This window comes from Rhinoderma darwinii, chromosome 9 (assembly GCF_050947455.1).
Source record: "Rhinoderma darwinii isolate aRhiDar2 chromosome 9, aRhiDar2.hap1, whole genome shotgun sequence".
Lineage (NCBI taxonomy): Eukaryota > Metazoa > Chordata > Amphibia > Anura > Rhinodermatidae > Rhinoderma > Rhinoderma darwinii.
This window is the reverse complement of record NC_134695.1, coordinates 49,609,362-49,633,949: the sequence shown is the minus strand read 5'-3', so window position 1 is coordinate 49,633,949 and position 24,588 is coordinate 49,609,362. Positions and strand designations below refer to the sequence as shown.

Genomic DNA, 24,588 nt, shown 5'->3' with positions numbered 1-24,588 from the left:
CGTGTTTTTACTTTTTACCAATTGGGCGTTGTACAGAGGAGTGTATGACGCTGACCAATCAGTGATCAATCAGTGACCAATCAGCCTCATACACTTCTCATTGTTACAGTGTGATTGTGCAGTGAAAGAAGCTGGGCAGGAACAATGAGAAGTGTATGACGCTGATTGGTCACTGATTGATCACTGATTGGTCAGCGTCATACACTCCTCTGTACAACGCCCACTTGGTAAAAAGTAAAAACACGCCCAGTTGTCTATTAAGAAACTCATTAGCATAAATCTAAAATTGCTCATAACCTGCTCAAAAATGATCGTTTTTCTAAATAAAAACCACTGTTGTTATCTACATTCCAGCGCCGATCAGACTATGTAGGAGATAGGGCACTTGTAATCTGGTGACAGAGCCTCTTTAAGCTGACCTTAGATATGGGATAATTGCTGTTCAGCATCTTCAGCTTGACCACATGTGAGAATATGGAGATGGAGACGGTGACCGGCTACTTATCTGACGTGCCAGATGATCTTTTAGGTGGAATAGCCCTTTAAGAATAAACAAACTTCCTACTGACAAAGGCTATAAGACATTGAGTGTGATTGAGGATTTATACAGCATGATGTTTAAAATCCAGTGACATTTCCTATAACACCAACATTTTCATTTATTTCCGATAACAAAAGATTTACAGTGATCAACTTCTCTAAAAACTCATATTTCGAGTGCATGACAATCTGTCTATATGTTACCATATGGAATCATCTCTCTGTACATTCAGAACAATTATGGATGTGCTGGAGGAAAAAAATATACATTTTCATCATTATTTTGCTTGTAGTGGGTTATAATATATATTGCTATAATGTTTCCATTCTGAAGGGCATTGCAGCTGTGACTACTTCTGTGCTTCATAGGTCCTTGTGTGCTAACATGTTCTGCTTTATCTGTTTTCTTGCCTCACCTCTTTGCTCTTGCCACAATGTCAATGTCTGGCAGAAGAAGCCCAAGAAGGTATGTGTTAGTCTCCTGGACTAGTTCATTATGGGGTCACGGGTGTTACACCTCTGCTTGCTGTGTACACTTATTATTCAGTATATATTATGTACATTTTGGGGAATTGAGATGTAATTTCCAAAAAAGTGAATTGTATATTTATATATGCTCAAATTAACTTTAGTTAAATGTCAGATAGATTGAATTCAATAGGGTGTTAGGGGGACCTTTGTAGCTAACACACAATGTTGCCCTTTTGTCCATGGGATTAAGGTCTTTGAGACTGCAACATATGACATTAACAGGGAATGGATCATAGTCTTAAAGGGGATGTAGCAGATAGTTAAAGGGGTTGTAGGGGAAAGTCTGTTTTTTTCTCCCCCAGAAACAGTGCACCCCTTGTCAATTGGCTGTTTCTGGTATTGCAACTCAGCTTAATTCCAGTGAATAGGGCTAAACTGCAATACCAGCAGGAGACCATGGACAAGAGTGGCACTGTTTCTGGAAAACAAAATAGACTTCTGTTTTCTAATGGAGGGGTTTGAAGTGTACTAGTGTTAAGAAAATACTCGACCAAGTTCCAAGTTAATGTTTTATGTGGTTGAGGCCCCGCATCCCAGTGTGTTACTTCGTGTTGCAGCTTAGTGTCTTGATAGCTTATTTGTCCTTTTTTCCTCCTGTCTATTATTCCTCTCCTCCTTAAGAAACAGTTGAAGAACCCCAAGAAGGTATGTGATCTGTTTATCATTCCCACCAACAAATCCGAATTGACCTCAAATCCCAATTTATTTATTTTTTCAAATCTCCACAAAAATATCTGTAAGCATAAGTAGTTTGAATGCGGGGTAACCCAAAATTCAATCCTAAATCATGCATACTCTGTGAATAGTGGATTTTTATAGATATACATGTCAATGCAGTCAGGTAAACTTGGGTGGCTAAATAGATATTTATTGCACTGGGATGGATGTGCTTGCTGGCATCTGTGCTGCATGGGGCAAACTGTGGCCTTGAGATCATGTAATAGACATGATATCTGCATCTTGTAGCCAATGTTGGAACAAGACGAAATATTCACTGTTATGTGCAAAATACTCTCATCATAAAGCAAATGATGGGAGTATGACCTGTTGATGTTTGCCTTTGATAATAGAAGCAAAGACTCTGCCAGCAATAGGCCTCATTTAGATGGACTTATGGTAACTCCATTTAACTGTCCGAATTTCAGATGTAACACCCTCCTGCCCGTGGTTCTACTGAACAGGACTTACAGCACTATAGATCCCTATTGTTTTCTGAGTTCGGTTCAGTAGAACCCGGTGTTACACCGAGAATGCGGACAGTTAAACACGGGGTCAATATGGCCATCTAAATGACGTCTTAGGGTATGTTTACATTTGCATCTTTTTGTAGTATTTTTTCTTTAAAAATATGGCTGAATCCTATTCATTTCCATTGGGACCAAAGTTCTTTACAGGATCCAAATTATTTAATTGTTAGTTTTTCTTTTTATCATTGAGGTAAATGGGTGAGGAAATGTAAACTAGTGTTAAGATCAGTTACAGAACAAAAAAAATATACTGCCAACAAATGCAAGTGTAAAATCTAAAATTTGCAGCTCAATAAATGCACTTTTTTAGATTACAACCGCGATGACTGTCTGCCTAGTCTTATAATGCTACCTATTATTATGCCTTGGCTTTCATGTTGCACTTTCTCCTTTCTTCTACCTGCCTTGCTTGCTAACGTTTGACTACCCGTACCCCAACCTGGCTTTTGCATTACTGCTTGAACTATGTTGCCTTGCCACCTTAAGAAGAGCCTGAAGTTGTGGAAGAAGCAGCTCAAGAAGAGGAAGGTTTTGATGAGGTTGAGGAAGGTAAGACTCATTAATTGATCTTCCTCGTTGGTCAATTATTTATCTACGGCCTCCTATGATGTCTCTTCATTCCATTTTATCCATTCATGTACGTAAGCAGTGTACAAAGAAAATACTATCCTTCAACAGAGGATGTATAAAAAAAGTAGTCAATACCTCCGAAGTAGTCAATACCTCCGATTCCTACTTATCTAGTGATTCTGAATGCAGGAACGGTTGGTAACCTGTGGAAAATGACATGAAATGTGCTCTGCCTCCGCCTGCTTGAATGCTGATATTGCATGGCTACTGTGTTTGTCAGACTTGATCATCCATCATCATGAGCGACTAGATGACAACATATGTTTGCTCTCCAAGGATGAGAAGTTAGTAGAGGTTTAGCCAAGTTTTTACCCACAAGTCTCAGTTTGTAGGAAAAGTTGTCAAGAGATTGTAGTTCATGACAAAGGACACTCAATACCCCCTGGGAACAGCGTGATCCAGTACGGAGATCTGTGCATGAAGAGTCTGTTTGTCTGGAGTAAATAACTGGTTGGTTGATGTCATAAGTAAATTTTTCATATAGGAGAACAGGAGCAAAGTGAGCTAACAATTTCTTTTCACTTACAGAACACGGAGAAGAATACGACGGTATTTTAATTTCACTTTTTTTTTTCTTTTCTTCCAGTGGATGTTACGTTTTTCCCTTTCCTTATATGTTTGTAGGCTGGGCCAACACCGTAGGTCAGAGGTGGGCAACCAACCATATATTTTCTAGAGGCTTCAGGAGTAGGCATGGTTCTTACCAGTGTAGGATGAACATTATCACGTCAATGCTGTTGGTGGGGGTCCGAGCACTGAGACCCCCACTAATCACTAAAACGAAGCGGCAGAAGTGCTCATATGAGCGCTCAGCCACTTAGTTTTTGTTCAACTTTTTCCGGAAATCAATGTATTGGAATACGGCTTAATAGAAAATCTGAGAGACCGTACTCCGCTACATAGGCTTTCGACTGCGCTATTGATTCCGTCCAAAACAACGGAACCCTGTCACAACAGTGACAGATGGATACCATTAGCTAGATTTAATTGAGTTCAATGGTGAGGGAAACGAAAGCTGAGGTTTCCGTTTGCCTTTTCGCTGAGGGGTTAACTCGACGGAAACCTCCGACTGAACCCCTAAGCGGAAGGGCAACGGTGATGTGAACAGGCCCGTAGCTGTGATCAATAACAGGTGGATCCTGCATGTCAGACACGCAGGATTCGCTGACACTGAATCTATCAGTACCGTTGCCCTGATGGATTCAGGTCTCAGCGCAAGATATGGCTGCTCCGTATACAGAATACAAAGCACCTGTATCTCAAAAAGTTAAGATATTTTTTGATAATAAGTATTTAGAAAGTTGCACAAAAAACACACTGATATACATTTTTATTAAAAGAAGAAGAAGAAAACAATTTCATATGTAGACATAGCCTTTAAGTTAACCTGTAGATAAAGGGGTTAAATTACTGTGGTCTACTTAGGATGATATTAAGAGATCTTTGAGACGTCTGGCCCTGTGTTGCCCACCTCAGGCATGAAACTGGAACAAACATTATATTTACTCAGTAATTTCAAATCCTTCCATAGGATAAGATTTGAAATATATGGACCCAATGATACAACTTTTAGCACCACTGTCATGAGGGATTGTATACTATGCCCGGCGTCTATCTGAAAAGGACATGAGGGAGGAGTATTGTGAGGAGATCCCGGTCAGTCAGCTGCTCTCATCCAGTCACCATTACTAGGAACACCCCCAGAGATCCTGACTAGGTAAGAGCAACTACTATCAGGGCTCATCTCACAACGTTCCTCCCTTATGTCCTTTTCAGATAGATGCCAGGCACTTCATACAGTCCCTCATGACAGTAACCATTCAAGATTGTATCAGCAGGGGTGACCATATATGAAGGTTTAATAGCATCTTCACAATTATTAAACCACATTCACTAACACAATTATATGTTTGCTCCAGGAGGTTTGGCTCAGCTGATTTTAGTTTTTGTCACTCCTTTATTAACGAAATATATTTTCCCCTTTTCCATTCCTCCTTGTGATTGAGTTGGAGAGATCTGCAGATGTGGCACGTTTTTCTTTTTCCCTTAATTTTCAACAGCCTAATTTCCTGTATTCTCTGGACATGAAGCCCATGTATTTCCTCCTGTTGACCCACAGTCTCTCCTCCTTTTTCTATATTTTGTCTCTCCTACCCTCTCTCTCCCCCTATTGCTTCATAAAAGTTTAAAACAAAGTACTTTTGCAAAAACACAACACTGGCGTTTATGAGGGTTTGTAATTGCAGACACACAAGGCTCATCCATCTACCTCTAACCACATTACGGCCTCATTCTCCACCTGTAAACTCCACCCTTCGATCTGTCCCTGTGCAGCTCCACTCTACTATCCGTTGGTTTTAAAGAGGTTCTGTCACCAGTTTATATGTGCCCTATCTCCTACCTAATCTGATAAACTGGGCATGAATGGAGAGAAGTGTATGACGCGGATGGTCACTGATTGGTCAGCGTCATACACTTTTCTTCACAACGCCCACTTGCTCAAAAATGATAGTTTTTCAAAATAAAAAACACTTATCTACATTACAGCGCCGATCAGATTATGTAGGAGATAGGGCACTTATAATCTGGTGACAGAGCCTCTTTAAACATCACTATCTAATTTATTCATCCTCTTGCAGCTCATCTTTACAATCCATTGTGTACAACTATGTCTGTCTCTTTATCTAAACTTCACTCTCCTATGTATTCACACTTCTCTATCCCTTTGCTTGTTGCACCTAACACCTAGCCACCTGTGAGTGTGCAGCTTTAACCCTCCTGCACTCGACCGTATTACGACTTCATACTACCACCGAGTCTTGCTGAGATGTAATATGGCATTCATTGAAGATTACAAGGGCATAGTTTACTTCAATATAATTCCATACAAAGGCAGTCACACTTTTTTGTCTATGGTAAAAATTGAGGCATGTTGTATTACGTAAGTATTCTCCCCAAAAAGCAGTACGTAGGGAATCTGTATGTCACACATGTAGGCCATTCTGTTTACACAATGTCATAAGGCCCTTTTACACCGATATTCCGGTGCAGAGAGCTCCGATCAACGAGACATCATTGATCGGTGCTCGTTTGCTCCGGTCACAAGGAGCTGTGTATGGGGACGAGCGCTCGTTACTTCAATCGCTCATCCCCATCCATTATTATCATGTCGGCAGTGCATCTCCCTGTCTACACAGGGAGATGTGCTGCCGACAACGATAATAGTTTACTTTTTTAAAATGATACGACCAGCAGATTATCGAGCATTTGCTAGTTCATCTGCTGATCGATGCCCTTTTTACACAGGGCAATTATCGGCAACGAGTGCTATCTGCCTGTAGCTCCACTCTCCTATCTATGCACCTGTCGCTCCGCTCTCTTATCTATCTGCCTGAAGCTTCATTGCTTGTAGCTCCACTCTCCTAATCGATTTGCGTCTAGATCCCCTCTCCCATCTATCTACGTGGCTGTAGCTCCACTGTCCTATCTCCATGCATGTAGCTCCACTGTCCTATCTCCATGCATGTAGCTCCACTGTCCTATCTACATGCATGTAGCTCCACTGTCCTATCTACATGCATGTAGCTCCACTGTCCTATCTATATGCATGTAGCGCGACTCTCCTATCTACTCGCCTGTATCTCCTTTCTCCCATCTACCTGCCTATAGCTCCATTCTTTTATCTACCTGCCTGTAGATTCTTTCTCCAATCTAACTGTTTGCAACTCCACTCTCCTGTCTATCTGCCTGCAGTTTCATTCTTCTATCTACTTTCCTGTAGCTCCACTCTACTATTTTTCTACCTAGAGCTACACTTTTCCATCTACTTGTCTGTAGCTCCACTCTCCTATCTACTCACCTGTAGTTCTACTCCTTCATTTACCTGCCTGTAGCTCCATTCTCCTATTTTCCTGCCTATAGCTCCACTCTATCTACCCACCTGTACCTCCACTCTCCTATCACCCCCCTAAAGCTCCACTTCCTTTTCTTTATGCCTGTACCTCCACTCTCCTATATATCTGTGTGTAGCTCAACTCTCCTATCTGTCTGCTAATAGCTCGACTCCTTTTACCTGCCAATAACTTCATTCTACTATGTATCCACCTGTAGCTTCATTCTTTTATTTACCTGCCTGTAACTTGATTCTGCTATCTGCCCAATTGAACATCATTCTTCTTTCTACCCGCCTGTAGCTCCACTCTCCTATCTATGCGCCTGTCGCTCCACTCTCTGATCTACCCACCTTTAGCTATGCTCTCTTATCAACCTGTCTGTTTCTCCATTCTTCCATCTATTTGCCTGTAGATCCACTTTCCTGACTGCCTGAAGTTCTACTCTTCTATCTTTCTGCGCATACCTCCACTCTCCTTTTTATCTGCCAGTAGATCCACTACCTGAGGCTCCGCTGTGCTATCTATCTGCCTGTAGCATTTACCTGCCTGTAGCTCCATTCTCCTATCCACCCGCCTGTAGCTTCATTCTCTTATTTACCTGCCTGTAGCTCCCATTCTACTATCTACCCATCTGAACTTTATTTTTTTTCTACCCACCTTTCGCTCCACTCCAATCTACCCATCTGTTTCTCCATTCTCCCATCTGTCTTTGTGTAGCTTCACTCTCTTATCTATCTGCAATTAGCTCCACTCTCCTATCTACCTGCCTGCAGCTCCACTCTCCTATCTACCTGCCTGCAGCTCCACTCTCCTATCTACTCAAGAGCAGCTCCACTCTCCTATCTACCTGCCAGCAGCTCCACTTTCCTATTTGTTTCTAGCTCAACTTTCCTATCTGCCTGTAGCTCCACTCTCCTATCTATCTGCCTATAGATCCACCTCTGCTATCTAGCTGCGTGTTGCTCCACTTTCCTATCTATTTGTGTCTAGCTCAACTTTCCTAACTATCTTCCAGTAGCTACAGTCTCTTATCTAACTGCCTGAAGCTCCACTATCTGCGTGTAGCTCAACTCTCGTCTACCCGCCTATAGATTCAATGTCCTATCTGCCTGTAGCTCCAGTTTCCCATCTACCCACCCGTAGCTCCAGTCTCCCATCTACCCGCCCGTAGCTCCAGTCTCCCATCTACCCGCCCGTAGCTCCAGTCTCCCATCTACCCGCCCGTAGCTCCAGTCTCCCATCTACCCGCCCGTAGCTCCAGTCTCCCATCTACCCGCCCGTAGCTCCAGTCTCCCATCTACCCGCCCGTAGCTCCAGTCTTCCATCTACCCGCATGTAGCTCCAGTCTTCCATCTACCCGCATGTAGCTCCAGTCTTCTATCTACCCGCCCGTAGCTCCAGTCTTCTATCTACCCGCCCGTAGCTCCAGTCTTCTATCTACCCGCCCGTAGCTCCAGTCTTCTATCTACCGGCCCGTAGCTCCAGTCTTCTATCTACCCGCCCGTAGCTTCAGTCTTCTATCTACCCGCCCGTAGCTCCAGTCTTCTATCTACCCGCCCGTAGCTCCAGTCTTCTATCTACCCGCCCGTAGCTCCAGTCTTCTATCTACCGGCCCGTAGCTCCAGTCTTCTATCTACCGGCCCGTAGCTTCAGTCTTCTATCTACCGGCCCGTAGCTTCAGTCTTCTATCTACCGGCCCGTAGCTTCAGTCTTCTATCTACCGGCCCGTAGCTTCAGTCTCCTATCTACTCGCCTGTAGCTCCAGTCTTCTATCTACTCGCCTGTAGCTCCAGTCTCATATTTACCCGCCTGTACCTCCAGTCTCCTATCTACTCGCCTGTAGCTCCAGTCTTCTATCTACTCGCCTGTAGCTCCAGTCTTCTATCTACTCGCCTGTAGCTCCAGTCTTCTATCTACTCACCTGTAGCTCGAGTCTTCTATCTACTCGCCTGTAGCTCCAGTCTCATTTTTACCCGCCTGTACCTCCAGTCTCCTATCTACTCACCTGTAGCTCCAGTCTTCTATCTACTCACCTGTAGCTCCAGTCTTCTATCTACTCACCTGTAGCTCCAGTCTTCTATCTACTCACCTGTAGCTCCAGTCTTCTATCTACTCGCCTGTAGCTCCAGTCTCATATTTGCCCGCCTGTACCTCCAGTCTCCTATCTACTCACCTGTAGCTCCAGTCTTCTATCTACTCACCTGTAGCTCCAGTCTTCTATCTACTCACCTGAAGCTCCAGTCTTCTATCTACTCGCCTGTAGCTCTAGTCTTCTATCTACTCGCCTGTAGCTCCAGTCTTCTATCTACTCACCTGTAGCTCCAGTCTTCTATCTACTCGCCTGTAGCTCTAGTCTTCTATCTACTCGCCTGTAGCTCTAGTCTTCTATCTACTCGCCTGTAGCTCCAGTCTTCTATCTACTCACCTGTAGCTCCAGTCTTCTATCTACTCGCCTGTAGCTCTAGTCTTCTATCTACTCGCCTGTAGCTCCAGTCTTCTATCTACTCGCCTGTAGCTCTAGTCTTCTATCTACTCGCCTGTAGCTCCAGTCTTCTATCTACTCGCCTGTAGCTCCAGTCTTCTATCTACCCGCCTTTAGCTTCACTCTCTTATCTAAATACAAAAAAAAACATGGAAAAAAAGTTCAGATATAGAGCAGATGAACGGAGCACGTTGAAGTTAAAAATGCTGGAGTCCTCACAACTTTAAAGAATCAGTCCATATACATATATACTTCACCGCTCAGATACTTTCTTGGTATAAGGCACAGCTGTGTCAGTGTACAAACGGGAAGACTGGAAAGCGTTTGCCTCGTTGGCGTAGACACAACAAGTGGATAACACTCAGTGTCTGCAAAGGTGTTCTGAGCCCATTGGTTCTACCTCCAACCACGTGTCGCAGTGTGGTAAGTTAGCCCTGTTCCAGGCCAATGGAAATTGCGTTAATACAGTATTGCAACGCACTGCTTAAAACAGAGGTAATTTATTATACTCATTATAAGTACGATAAAAATGTGTAATAATACAAATTCATATACATCACTCTCCTACCTACCTGTAGCTTCATTTTCCGATCTATCTTACTGTAGCTCCACTTTCCTATCTATTTGTGTCTAGCTCAATCTTCCTAACTATCTTCCAGTTGCGCCACTCTCCTATCTATATGTAGCTCCACTCTACCATCCCCTGCATGTAGCTCCACCCTCCTATCTATCTTCCTGTAGCTCCACTCTCCGATCTATCTGCTTATAGCTCCACTCTTCTATCTATTTCCTTGTAACTTCCCAGTCCTATTTTTCTGAGTGTAGCTTCCGTCTCCTATATATCTGCCTTTAGCTTCACTCTGCTATCTATCTGCGTGTATCTTCACTCTACCCTTCACCCACCTGTAGCTCACCATTTCTATCGATCTGCCTGTAGCTTCATTTACCTAGTTATATAAGTGTAGCTCCACTCTCATATCTATCTGCCTGTATCTAAATTTTTCTATCTACCTGCTTGTAGCCGCACTGTCCTATCTATTTACGTGTAGCTCCACTCTCCTACCTATCTTCTTGTAGCTCCACTTTTCTGTCTATCTTCCAGTAGCTCCACTTTTCTGTCTACCTTCCTGTAGCTCCCATCACTTATCTATCTGCCTGTATCTCGACTCGCCTTTGTGTCACTTTACTCTTCTGACTGCCTGTATCTCCACTCACCCTATTTGTCTGCGTATAGTTACATTATCCTATCTATTTGCCTGTAGCTCCAGTCTTTTATTTTCTTTATTCTATCCTATTTCTTTCATTTCTTCCCTCTTCTCTTTATTTCCCTCTCCTTTACATTTCCTCCCTACACTTCCTGTCTTGTCTCTTTATTGCTTTAGTTTACTACTTGTTTTCTAAATTTTATTTTGCTCCTTTCTCCACTTTTCCTTTTTACCTTTCTCTTTCTCCACATTTCCTTTCTTTCCTCTCCTACTATTTATTTCCTTTCTACTATATGCTCGTTCCCCTTCTTCATCTCTGCCCCTTATTCTTTCTTTCTTTCGGTCTCTTTACCCTCATAATTTGCACTTTATCTCCTTCCTTCACATTCCATCTTTGTCTCTAGTTCCAGATATAACCTGTGTTTTCTTTCCATTAACGGATCATTGATCGTCTGTGGACTGTTTTATTTTGCGGTTATGTTTTATACTCTGCTGGTCTAGAGCTTTTAGATATTTTTTGGAGCGGTCAAAAGTACTAAGGGCATTATTCTGGAACTTTAGGGATACAATCATAACATATCAATTAGATGATTTATATTGAGCTGAAAATTGGTTAAAAAAAATAATCATCGAGGGTGCGTATCGGCAAAACAGACTAGCAAATTTTGCTTGCTATTTAAAGAGGCTCTGTCACCACATTATAAGTGCCTTATCTCCTACATAATGTGATCGGCGCTGTAATGTAGATAACAGTGGTTTTTATTTTGAAAAACGATCATTTTTTAGCAAGTTATGAGAAATTTTTGATTTATGCTAATTACTTTCTTAATAGACAACTGGGCGTGTTTTTACTTTTTATCAACTGGGCGTTGTACAGAGGAGTGTATGACGCTGACCAATCAGCGTCATACACTTCTCATTGTTACAGCGTGATTGTGCAGTGATTGAAGCTGGGCTGGAACAATGAGAAGTGTATGACGTTGATTGGTCTCATTGGTCAGCGTCATGCACTCCTCTGCACAATGCCCAGTTGATAAAAAGTAAAAAAACACGCCCAGTTGTCTATTAAGAAACTAATTAGCATAAATCTAAAATTGCTCATAACTTGCTCAAAAATTATAGTTTTTCAAAATAAAAACCACTGTTATCTACATTACAGCGCCGATCACATTATGTAGGAGATAGGGCACTTATAATCTGATGACAGAGCCTCTTTAAAGGGGTTGTCTACATTAGAAAACCCATTTTATTATATCCGATTAGGAAATTCTGAGTTAATGGAGGTCATCCTGAACAGCAGACGCCCCTCCCTCTGAGAGAGCATGTCTTGCATTACACAGACAACTTATTGATTTGAATGAGAACTGTGTACAATACTTAAAGGGGTATTTCGATTGTAACAAGTTCTAACCTATCCAATCGAATAAGTAATAACTATTAGATTGGTGGAGGGCCGACCACTGGGACTCCCACCGATTGGCACAATGGGTTCCCATGTCGCCCATTCCCCCAGCAGCAAGACTGCTTGCCAGGAGAAGTTGAATGAAGCTGCGGGTGAGCATGCTGCTCTATTCAAAGTCTATAGCAGTGAAGATAACTGCTGAGCGCTGTACAACTGGAATACCCCTTTAATATCTCCTGTGATGATGCTGCAGGTATGCTGAACACTTAAGGGGGTTTTAGACTTGACGATTATCGAGCAGACGAGCGATCATAGAATGCTCATTGCTGATAATTGCCCTGTGTAAACCGGGGAACACTCAGCAGATGAATGGGCACACGCTTGATCATCTGCTGGTCGTATAGTCTTAAACAAGTGAAATATTATTGTTGTCGGCAGCACATCTCCCTGTGTAAACAGGGAGACATGCTGCCGACACGATAACAATATATGGGGCGAGCGATCGGAGTAACGACCGCTCGTCCCCATTCATAGCTCCGTATGACAGGAGCAAACGAGCGCCGATCAACGATGTCTCAATGATCGGCACTCACTGCACCGGCCGCTTATCGGCCGGTGTAAAAGAGCCTTAAGTGTATGTTCACATGCTGCAGATTTGTTGCAGAAATTTCTGTGACTGAAAATCTGTTGAATTCCTCTGATTATGGTTGTTTTGGCGGCAAGCACATGGATTTCTGCTTTTTCGATAAATAAGACACAGTCACAGAAATTTCTGCAATAAAATATACATCGTGTGAATTTTCCCCCACTGCCATGTTTCCCAAAAGATTACAGTTGATACCTGGGGGTCCCAGCAGGGGGATACTTTGTGATCTGCTTAATTAATACTAAGGGACCCTTTTAATAAGTGTGGATTGTTCAAAGCAGAAAACCCTTTTATTTCATATAAAAGGCTCTAATTCTGTAGTATGCCCAATTAAGCCTCAATACATAAACCCATCCATATACAGCAGGTTTGGGATTTCGAAGCATCTCCAGTCACTGCTACATCTGCCCTCTTAGTAATAAACTGGAAATACATGACAGGTATTGACTTTCCTACCTGAAGGACAACAGTTTGTTGGTTTCTTTATTGAAGTTTAGTCTCAGCACCCACCTGTATATACATAGCCGGGTCAGGAAAATGTTTATTCAAGATAGAGCCGTTTAGAAACAATAAAATGATGGCACCAGTTTGAGTAAATCATATGGGGCTCCGACACACATTCTTGTGTTCTATAGGATTGTCTCCAGTCTGATTGCCGTTTTTGTTTTGCATTTCCTCTCCTCCATCCTCTCCACGTAATCTTCCTTTTTTGTTACATGTTATCTATTCTATATTGAATTCACATTTTTTTCTCTTCTCTCCCTCTACTTCTTCTAATTAAAGAGGAAAAGCCAAAACCCAAGTAAGTAAAAAAAGCTCCAATATGGCACACATATTGCTCACATTAACCCTTCCAGTCCATATAATATTTAAAAAAAAATATGATTGTGCCGTATGTAGTAGCTGTAAAGTTGTCTATACACCTACCATATGCTTTATTGACTTGAATATTATTTGGCCAGATGGAAGATGGAAGTAGCTTGTAAAACCTCAGACAACTGCTGCCTGTCCATATTATGCAAGGAAAGCAATTGCCCAGTTTTGGCTGTCAACATTGATGACCAAATCTGCAAAGAGCCATGATGTAATGAATTGGCCTTATTGTACAGTTTGTGAGACTGGGAAAAAACAATTGCTTGGGAATATTTACAAAAAAAAAAAAAAAAAACACATTACAGAAGAATTTGAAAAAGTTACCGAGCAAAAATCTATTTAGCAGAATTATTTAGGAAAATGTAGAAAAAGGTTGAGCTCGTTCAAGCCACTAGTAAAAAAACAAGGCTGAAAGAACGTATCGACTCATATGTATAACAATGTATATTGTTGCGAATGAATTTTTTTGAAGCGGTTGCATTCCATTTTCTTTCAGAAATTATTAGAATACTTACTATTTCAAATCAGTTGTAGTCTGGGACAGATATTCACACAAGTGTTAACGTATGTGGACAGTTCTAAAGGTCCTTTTACACGGCCGATAATCGGTTGGTGCTGAGAGCGCCGATCAATGAGACATCGTTGATCGGCACTCATTTGGTTCTGTCACACGGAGCTATGGATGGGGACGAGCGGTCGTTACTCCTATCGCTCGTCCCTATACATTATCAACATGTCGGCAGCGCTTCCCCCTGTTTACACTGGGAGATGTGCTGCCGATAGCGATAATATTTAACTTTTTTAAAATGATACGACCAGCAGATGATTGTGGGTTTGCTTGTTCATCTTCTGATCGCTGCCCTGTTTACACAGGGCAATTATCAGCAACGAGCGTTCTATGAATGCTCGTCTGCCCGATAATCGCCCAGTGTAAAACCCCCCTATTAGTCTTTCTTCAGCCGATACAGACATATATATTGAACTCCTTACCTATCTCCATGGTAACTACTAGATTATTTATTAAACTGCACAACCCTACTGTGATATCTCTCAGAACCCACATCTAGCCAAACTTTACAACTCATTGCAAACTACATTACAGACACTGAAACTTCAATGATTAGTTTCTTCCAACTACTAAGTGGTCAATGTGGGGCACCTCTAGTAATGCTGTATACTTTTCTTTCAGGCTCACTGCACCTAAAATCCCAGATGGAGAGAAAGTAGACTTTGATGTAAGTATATGTATAAGGGAAGACGGAAAAAAAAAATGCTAAGTAGAGAGGGATGCATGATATTAAATAGCCTCTACCAACAAACATGGACATATTAGGACGTCTTACAACCTCCAAGTTGTTTGGAGCTGTAATACAGTACCCATAGATATGTATGGGGTCTTACTCTAACTCCATGTATGCCTCCGATTTCATACAAACAAAAAAAAATAATGGAATTCTGTCAAGGGGAGAATATCTCCGTGATACAGTGCCGTCCAGAACCATAGGAAATAGGAAGTGCACCATGTGCTTGAGGCAAAAAACTTCACTAGAATTGAGAGACCTCCAATTAAAAGGGACTTGTACAAAATACCACTAGAATCTCCTTATATCTGTATTCTGGAATAAGCCTTTTTTTTTCCCAGGCAGTTTTTGTTCACTCGCGAAAAAATAAAGCGTCATGCCCTATTTTATCACAGTTTTTGCATTTGCTAAATTTAAAAAAAAAAATGAAAAAAAAGGACATTAAAAACGCCTCATAAACTGCGTCAAGAAACGCTTGCATTTCAAAATCTGCCTAAAAAATTTTGAGTCAGATTTTTTTCTACTTGCCAAAAAACTGTGTGCGCACATACCCTTACTAGTTCAATCTTTTCCTTTACTGTATTATATACTCAATATTTGGACTTTGCCTACAGGATATCCAGAAGAAGAGACAGAACAAGGACTTGATTGAGTTGCAGTCTCTCATTGATCAGCACTTTGAAGGCCGTAAGAAGGAAGAAGAGGAAATTATTGGATTAAAAGAAAGAATTGTAAGTTACGCTACCACATGAACTGTATTTCATAATGTACTGTATGACACGTCCCTATGGGCTGTGTATGCAAACTACATAATGTATTCTCCACTGGTAGTGTATTCACAACTGATATGGTATAATAGATCTCATCAGTGTCGTGAAAAAACTGCCCAAATTCATCTAATTAGTGCTGGATATATATTATATATATTATGGATATGTCCATTGTTCTACAATATTGAATTACAAATCAAGAAGTCTGAACATTTTGCATTCATTGTCATATACAGAGCTTTGTTAGTACCAACATTTGTCCACTAGTTGGCAATATTGTGCAATACAGAACTCACACAGTCAATTATAACTGTTGAAAATCTAAAAGGCTATAAACACCTTTGCACTTATTTTTATTTTATTATTCATTTGCTTCATTAACGCAAAAGTTAATTTCTAAACAGCCTGCATTTCCTAACATTTTGTTGCTATAGAGTTTTTGTAGCTCCTTTACCTAGCTGGTTGTCCTGCTGGTTCTGACATAGATCCGAGAGCACACTGCTCCTTGCTGTGGCTCTCTCTGCTCTCCCATCCCTTCTCTCATGTTAAAGATACAGGCAGGGAGGAGGATGTTTTACATAGCATATTAGAGTGTGGAGAAAGCATCCAATCTTTAGGGAAGGCAGATCACACAGGCTGTCAGTATCAGATTGAAAACAGGGAGGAAAGCATACAGGGGGAGGGAGGAGAAATCACACAGGCTGTGTATAGAAAGAGGAAATAGCCCATGGCAGACTGTGCATGGGGTGGGGAAATCACACAATCCTCATAATTAGTGTCTGTTAGCACGGGGGAGTAGAGATCCCTCATGGCTGTAGAAGGAGAAAGCAGTACAGGAATGAAGCTGTGCTGATACATGAGAGCTACAGAAAAGAGCAGCATCCTGGACACACAGAGCTCAAATGTAGCATGTATTACTGGGGTGGATATGTCCACATGAAAAACCTTTAAAACTAGAAGCATTTTGCAAAATTAATACCAGGCGGTCTGAAAATGAATGTGGGAATGAAGATTGCAGCTTGAAACTTATTGCAACTTTTTTTTTTCTTAACTCTGAGTAACCAATTACATATATAAAAATATTTTTCCCCATGTCAAAGGTGTCCATAACCTTCATATAATCAATTTAGGATGTGTGTTTTGGTTGCAATGACTTTAAAAAAAAAAAAATAGTTTAAAGGAACAGTGTCATCACAGAAATTTTTTTCATATGTTCAAGATGTTAGTGCTTTATTAAAAACGTTTATATTTATTTGTGTGTTTGTGTTTTACTTTTTCTTATTTTTACACTTTTTCTTCCCTATGGGGGCTGCCATTTTTTGTTCCATTTCTGTGTGTGTCGATTAAAGTTGTTGTACAAAGTGCTTTGGGGAGAGCTAGAAATAGGCATTCATGATCCTACATTCCTTATATTCATATGCTGTTAGATGCCCTGTCCACTATTGAAGTAAATACTTGCCTGATCGATAAAGCATACTCTATCCCTGGGACATTATCATATATATTATATTGTTATTTTGAGCATAATTCCAAATTATATATAGCACGTAATTTTATGATGACAATTTCATTGTGCTTTTCAGGAGAAACGTAGGGCTGAGAGATCTGAACAGCAGAGGATCAGAACAGAGAAAGAGAAGGAGCGTCAGAACAGACTTGCTGTAAGTACCATTTCCTTATCCTTCTTCCTCCAAGTCTCTTGAAAAATTCTAGATTGTTTTCCATAAGGCTTATACATGTACCATTTCCATGCTATGGCACTGGCTGAAACCATTACATGTGATGCACTTCTCTCATCATTACAAACCTTGCTTTCCACAGGAGGAGAAAGCAAGAAGAGAGGAACAGGATGCCATGAGACGTGCTGAGGATGAACATAAGAAGAAGAAGGCTCTGTCCTCCATGGGAGCCTCTTACAGCAGCTACCTAGCCAAGGTAAGAGAGGCTACCAGAAAAGGCCAACAAGGCAGATGTCAAACGCCACATCTTCTCAGGTTCTACTGTAGGACTCTTTTTTCTCAATAAATTCTTAGATACAGAAAGTCACTGGTAGAGTTGGTCATAGTCATTAGACGGAAATTGGACGGAGCACGGTACTTAGAAGGACTTGTAGTAGTGATTTCTCCAGACAAGTCAGATGGCATTGGCCATTACAGTTGTACAAAGGACTAATACTTGTATGACATATTCGGACAACCGCCACCCAATGTAAAATAAAAAGGGGGTGTGCGCTAATAAGCAATTGTACATGGTTGGTCAACAAATGCCATACATATGCCATGATATATGAGGAACTAAAAAAAAAAAATCAAATGTGACAAATGAACTTGTCAGCAGACACTTTTGGGTTTCTTTCTGTGTAAATTATTATTTCCACACAATCGTCACCTCAACCGGTTAAAATTAGGGTTCATTCACACGAGCGTGAATCTTGTGCGTGAAAACAACACACAGCACATGGCCCCATTGATTTCAATGGAGCTATTCACACGAGTGTCTGTTGCGTGAAACTCACTGCATGTCCTATAGTGGTGCGTTTTCACGCACCTAGCCGCCCATTAAAGTCAAAACCACCGATAATGCATCCGTGTGCTGTCTGTGTTGTACGCATCAATTACATTGGAAAAAACACTGATGCAAAATGCAACGCACACATGACAGATTTACGCACGTAAATCTGTCACGCTCGTGTGAATGTAGCCTTACCCATTTAAGTGTGTTTCTATCCAATGTGTATGGAAAGCTTAACAGTTACCTTCCAGCTTCATCACAGTGGTGGGCATAGTTTCTATATTAACGCCCGGCGTTACATCAATTCTGCCTATACTTATGCCCGATTAATTGACCATCCACTACATTGTGCTATTAGGCAAGAGGTTCAGTCCCTTACATTTTTAGGATATGTTTTCTCCTTAGGCTGACCAGAAGAGAGGAAAGAAGCAAACAGCCCGTGAGCAGAAGAAGAAGATTCTGGCAGACCGTCGCAAGACCCTGAATGCTGACCACATGAGTGAGGACAAACTCAGGTATACAATGGATTTTCATTCATAAGGAAGCACAATGCGACTGTAGACTACAAGTGCATCTAACTACGTCTTGTGGCCACCATCTTTATTGAAAGCTCTTTCAATGTTTTTGGAATTAATGACCATGACCAAAGATGTAGCTATGGGGGGTGGAGAGGTAGCACCCAGGGTCAAGGGCCCCCCTGCCCCATAAGAAGACACCAGTACTATAAACCGGCACATGGTAGGTAGGGGGCCTGTTACAGATTTTGCATTGGGGCCCAAGCTTCAAGTTACGTCTCATGACTATACATAGTAGATATCTATGGCTCCCTAGTCAAGTGTTAATACAAGAGCATTTATGGTCTACAGAGCATATCATATTTACCTGTTGGTCTCGAATAGGGAAAAGGCTAAGGAGTTTTGGGACTGGCTGTACGAACTGGAGTCTGAAAAGTTTGAGATGGGAGAGAAGCTCAAGAAACAGAAATATGAGGTGAGTGAACTAAATATAAATGATAGAACCCTGTTTAAAGTGGAAAAGCAATTGACTGAACTTAAATTTTCCAAAAAGTACATATAGGTGCTAATATACGTAATATCTATTATTGGTTGATGCACCTTACACAGGGCATTCCTGCATATATATATAAGTGGGGAATACTAGTATGCAAATGTATAGCAGTACCCCAGTAATATGTGACAGATAAGGAGGTGACATCACACCATTATTATGTACAGCTTACTAGATCTATCCTAATAATTTATATAGGTGGGCTTATTATAAGTGAACCAGTCCTAGAGTTTAGTTTGTGCCATTAGCTTTAGCTAATAAGTTTAACTCTGAAACTACGGGACCTATTTGCTAAACTTACCCTAGAAAGACATATAATAGCGTACTATTTGAAAGTGGATAACTAATTAAAGAGGTTTTCTAAGTTTAGAAAAATAGGTCTGCTCCCATTACTTCCCCCAGCACCAGAAACAGCGCCACTCTTGTCTAGGGGCTATGTCTGGTATTGCAGCTGTCTTATTCAACTGGTGGACTAAAAACTAAAATGACCCCATAAGGGTGGCAGCAAAACTAGAACACCAGATTCTGCAGATATGTGTGTTACAAAAGTGTTTGATTTACATATCTATGTTGGGGGGCAGAGTATCTAGAGGTTGCATTGTTATCAACTGCCTGAAAAGCAGCGTATTATCAGAAATAGATATTTCCTTAAAATGTGGATATTTAGAATTTGACTGTATTATTCCAATTAAAGGCTATTTACACCTGTGACATTGTGTGTTTTTCCTAAATACACGCTATTAAAAACTATTTTTTACTTTTTAAAAACCAGCTGCTTTGTATTCTGTATAAAGAACAGCTGTATCATTCGCTGAATCCTGTATCCGTTAGGTCAGCAGGACTGACGGGTTCAGTGTCAGCAGATTGAGCGGCTATCGATGTTAAAGGCTTACATGGCCTTTAATTGAACATTTACTTCTTATAAATGACATGGTAATACTAAGTTAACGGATGGAAGGCTATAGATTGAATTATTAATAATTGAATATGATGTCATAAAGGGTTTTTTCCTATATTTGACATTTATGGCAACCCACACCTATCTCTAGAACAGGGGCCCCTGGATATACCATAAATCTCACAGATGGAAATACCCCTTTAACGTGAATGTCTGCCTTTAACACAATGTCGTTTTGAGGTCCCACATTGTCTTCTGAATATTAGAGATCAGAACAATCCTGGATTAACTAACCTGTGAAATAAAATTATTTAATCTTATACTGTGTTTAATATTTCTCTTTCAGAAGTGTATATGTACTATTCACACAGAAGAATGCAAGGGCAATATTTAGACATTTTTAAAAAAATATACTAATATATATTTTTATACACACACACACACACACACACACACACACACACACACACAAATAGATTTGCATAGTAGGATGTGAACATTTTATTTGGACCACTTAGCAGTAAATAGACCCATTGTGGCATGTAAACGAGGGCTAATTAACGAGACAGCTTGTTGATCGGCGCTCGTTTGCTCCTTTTACATGGAACAGTGATTGCTTCTGTATAGGGATGTGAACTCGTACTCTGATCGCCAATCCCCATACATTTTCATCATGTTGGCAGCATGTCTCCCTATTTACACAGGGAGATGTGCTCCCGACAATGATGCTTTATAATTCTGCATAAAAGAGCAGATCAGCCGATGAACGAGCGTTTGCTCACTCATCGGCTGATCGTTGCCCTTATTACACAGGGCAATGATGGAGATGAGCGTTCATGTGAATTCCGGTTTACCAGATCATTGGCCCGTGTAATAGGACCATAAGGAAGAGATTCAGAAAGTTGCAAACAAGAATTACTCACTTGTAGGACATACAAGGAACGTTAAATATCCAATACTTAAGATCAGCATCTACAACCATTATTCACATGATTATCTTGGTCTTTCTTAGATTACGACCCTGCACAGGAGAGTAGAAGAACTCTCCAAGTTGTAAGTAGAGATGCCCACTTTAAAGGGCACAAAGGGTTGTCTGTTCAGGCATGTGTCAGGCACTATTAGTACGACAGGGCTTGGCGCTAAAGCATTGGCATAAAAGACATCATGCAGTAAGTGAAGAAAGACACTGAGACTGCAAGCAGAATCCATTCTTTTACAGTAATAAGGATGTGTCCAATAAGAAAGGGAAGTTTGGAAAGGTGGCCAAGAAGCGCCGAAAAGATGAAAAAGTGATCAATTTCATACTGCTGGGTGATTTACAAGAACGAAAAATGCATAAATTAATATATATTATGTTAATAACTTAGGAGTAGTTTGAGTACGATCTAGAGTTTGTATAGTTCATGGATTCTCAGACAGTAATACCTTAATAGACCAGTCACCAGTTCAAGGTACTAGCACTAAAAAGTAATAAAAACATAAATCCACCAAAAATATATAACCCCCTATTGCCTAGACTATCCTTGGTTTATTGGTGCAGACAAATTTAAACATCCATGCATGACTCCACCATGTTCACACATTGCCCCTTTGCCCCAACCCTAGATAGAAGTCCCATCAAATGAGAGGATAAGGGGGGCAGAATGTTTTATCACACTCACCCAGTTTTTTGGGTTTTGGACAATGTAACCTTTTAGAGATCCGGTCCTTGATGATCAGTTTAGATGCCACGTTCCATATATAGGGGAAATCAAGAAAATAAAACATACCAATGCACAGATGAGTACAAAGTGCCCATACAGGACAGGAACGGCTTGCAGTCTTGGTGTGCTTAGTTTTTAAAGTGTTTGGCTCGATGGAAGTTTAAATGCTTCTGCTAAAAGCCCAAGCCCTGGTGTAATGGAAAGGTAAGTCGTGTGTTTCGGCAACTTCTAGGTAAAGTTGTGAGTAAGTCACCAGATACAGGTTGGACACGTCTGCCGCCCTTTTCTTTCACATGTGGATCTCCACACTGGTTATTGAGGTAATAGGATTCCTACATGAACTCTACGACAGCTCACGATGTGAAAGAGCTGGAGGTAAGGATTTGTACAGAACCCGGAAGCATAAATGGGTTGTGTGTTGTTTTAACAGGTTACAACTCTCAGGAACCGTATCGATCAGCTGCAAAAACAGTGAGTAGCTCCAGTTTCCAAATCTCCATCCAATTCCAACCTGCATCCAAAACCGTCTTCTAAACCTGAGAGCAAATGATCTGTACTTAGAAGCGAGCTAAGAAGACATTGGTTGATACTTTCTAATTCACATATTGATTTATAATGAACGTAGTGAAATTAGGCCATAAACTATCTATCTACATCTTTAAATAACGTCTGCATGGTTTTAGGGCTGACCATAGATATTTAAGTAGACCGCATTTTGTTAAGAACCATTACTACTATAACCAATAAGGTCCTTTCCACTTGGAAACATCACTCACATTTACCACCAATTCATATCTATCTTTGGGCCTAAGTGTCATATTATAATTGTTGTCCGGTAAGAAGAGTATGTTTTTTTTTTTAACCCTTTAAAACAGTGCCATGCGCGGTGTCTGCTAGTGAAGCTCAGCCCCATTTAAATGGGGGTGAGAAGCAATACCAGACACAACCAATTGCCATGCATGGCACGGTTTCTGGAAAAAAAAAAAAGCACAACCTATAATCCTTGCCCGGACAACCCAGTGAATTAAAATACTACAATGTGGCTGGTGGATATGCATCCACGTCACTCATAACAACTGCAACTACTCAGTTAAAGATCATTGCTATAGTTCATCATAAATTAACCGTTATACAGTACCAACATATAATTGAATTCAATACAACTTGATATCTACACCCTATTGGTACCATTCCCAAGACGAATGCTATGGACTGTAACTATATAAAGTATATGCATGAACTAATCAACTTCCTAAAACGTCATTAAACACTGCCATTCAATATACCCAATTTTACTGGGCATCTCTGGGAATGTTTTATCATAGCCCAATACTTACACAACCTACGAATGGCCTAATGTTGCTCACATTATAAAGTAATAACCTTCTGTACCTTCACACATTAAAACTGGGTTACTTGGGCTTACTGTATCATGAAGGTATCACCTAACCCTAGATTTCCAAGATACTCATTACATGCTACAGTAAATCTCACCAAAGTCTGTGGTTTTTGACCTGCCACGATAGGCAAGATATTACCGGTCTTCAGATATATTGCAAGCCACTGCTTACTTCTTGGCTGGATATCTTTAGCTACCGTGATATCTCAAGTTCTAACCCTCCGTTATAACAAGTAAGTAAACTGAATTTTGATAACCTACTTCTTCTGTGACCCTGGTGTGTAAGGTACGGTATAAGCATCGAAGGAACTTGCTATGACTCGGTCACCATCTATAGTGTCTAATGCGACCAAAGCTCAGTTGCTGAGGCATCATAAATCTGTGCTCACTTTCCTGGAACTATTGATATAGTCCATATTTTGGGGCCCTTCACATAGTGTTGAAAGAGTGATAGCAATGTCAATCTGTAAGGAGTACGCATGGCAAATGGGGGTAGTATGGCATGCAGGAGAATACGCTCAGTCTCATCCAAACTAACATGAGGACATGGTAAGTGACATTGCCTGGGTGTGCTGATAACGTCTATGCAAGATTATTTTTTTTTTACTTAATTATATGTTCACTATATGTTTCTGTGAGCTCCTCTCTTCTACTTCTCATACTGTCCTTGTTCGTTCTCGGATTCTCTCCCTCTCTCTGTCCTGCTTTTTGTTTTCCCTCATCTTTTACGTGGCATTCTTTATATTGATTTTCTGACATTATTTTGTTATTTCCATTTACAGCAGCAAGAAGGCAGCTGGAGGTAAAGGAAAGGTTGGTGGCCGCTGGAAGTAAGCTCCCCCATGAACAAGATCTTCTCCTGACAGAGAGCAGCCCCTCTCCACCCTTCAATCATCAAACCCAATCCTGCAGGAAGCTGGCTACACTGAGTGCCCCACAAGATAGTTGTCCCGTCTTACCCCGAGGGCCACCGTTTTCTCTCTGTGGACTACTCTGTATGATCTCTTCTCTTTTGTAAATAAAGTGTGACGCTTCTTACCCTTACAAACTTCTTTGTACTTGTCACATACAGACGTCAGATGGGAATATTACTTATATCCAGATACCGAAAAATTCTAGGATTCTTCAGGCCATTTTACATGAGCCATTGATCAGGCAAATGAGTGTTCATAGGATTGCTCCTTCCTGATCATTGTCCTGTGTAAAGAGGGCAACGATTAGCCGATAAACTATCATATAGTTTATGCAGCAATAAATATTATTCTTGTCGGCAGGGAGATGTGTCGCCGACATGATGGAAATTAATCATTGCCCCTTGTCAAAGGAGCAAACGAGCGCCGATCAATGAGCTGTCTTGATTGGTGCTCATTTTTACGGCCCATATCGGGCAGCGTTATAGGACCTTAACGTGATATTTCCTACAATAGGTACTTTAAGGTTAATGGCATCACTGTATATTACTTGATTTGGCAATGTGGACTGATTAAAG

General features: G+C 40.9%; 1 protein-coding gene across 1 annotated transcript; it reads left to right on the top strand.

Annotated features, from left to right (window-relative positions):
* Nucleotides 1-474: 474 nt before the first annotated feature.
* TNNT3 (troponin T3, fast skeletal type) lies at nt 475-24,029 on the top strand. The gene is made up of 11 exons (XM_075836764.1): nt 475-529; nt 1,693-1,716; nt 13,360-13,378; nt 14,639-14,684; nt 15,365-15,481; nt 17,104-17,181; nt 17,342-17,455; nt 18,437-18,546; nt 18,931-19,021; nt 21,010-21,050; nt 23,882-24,029. The coding sequence occupies exons 1-11, from the start codon at nt 475-477 to the stop codon at nt 23,931-23,933; spliced, it is 747 nt and encodes a 248-aa protein (XP_075692879.1). The 3' UTR covers nt 23,934-24,029.
* Nucleotides 24,030-24,588: the final 559 nt, after the last annotated feature.

What these genes read in the sequence shown, in the direction of transcription:
- TNNT3 (XM_075836764.1), top strand. Translation starts at nt 475, where the DNA reads ATGGAGATGGAGACGGTGACCGGCTACTTATCTGACGTGCCAGATGAT. An exon ending in CGTGCCAGATGATCTTTTAG is followed by an intron (nt 530 to 1,692) that starts GTGGAATAGCCC and finishes CTCCTCCTTAAG; the next exon opens with AAACAGTTGAAGAACCCCAA. An exon ending in GTAGAAGAACTCTCCAAGTT is followed by an intron (nt 21,051 to 23,881) that starts GTAAGTAGAGAT and finishes TTCCATTTACAG; the next exon opens with CAGCAAGAAGGCAGCTGGAG.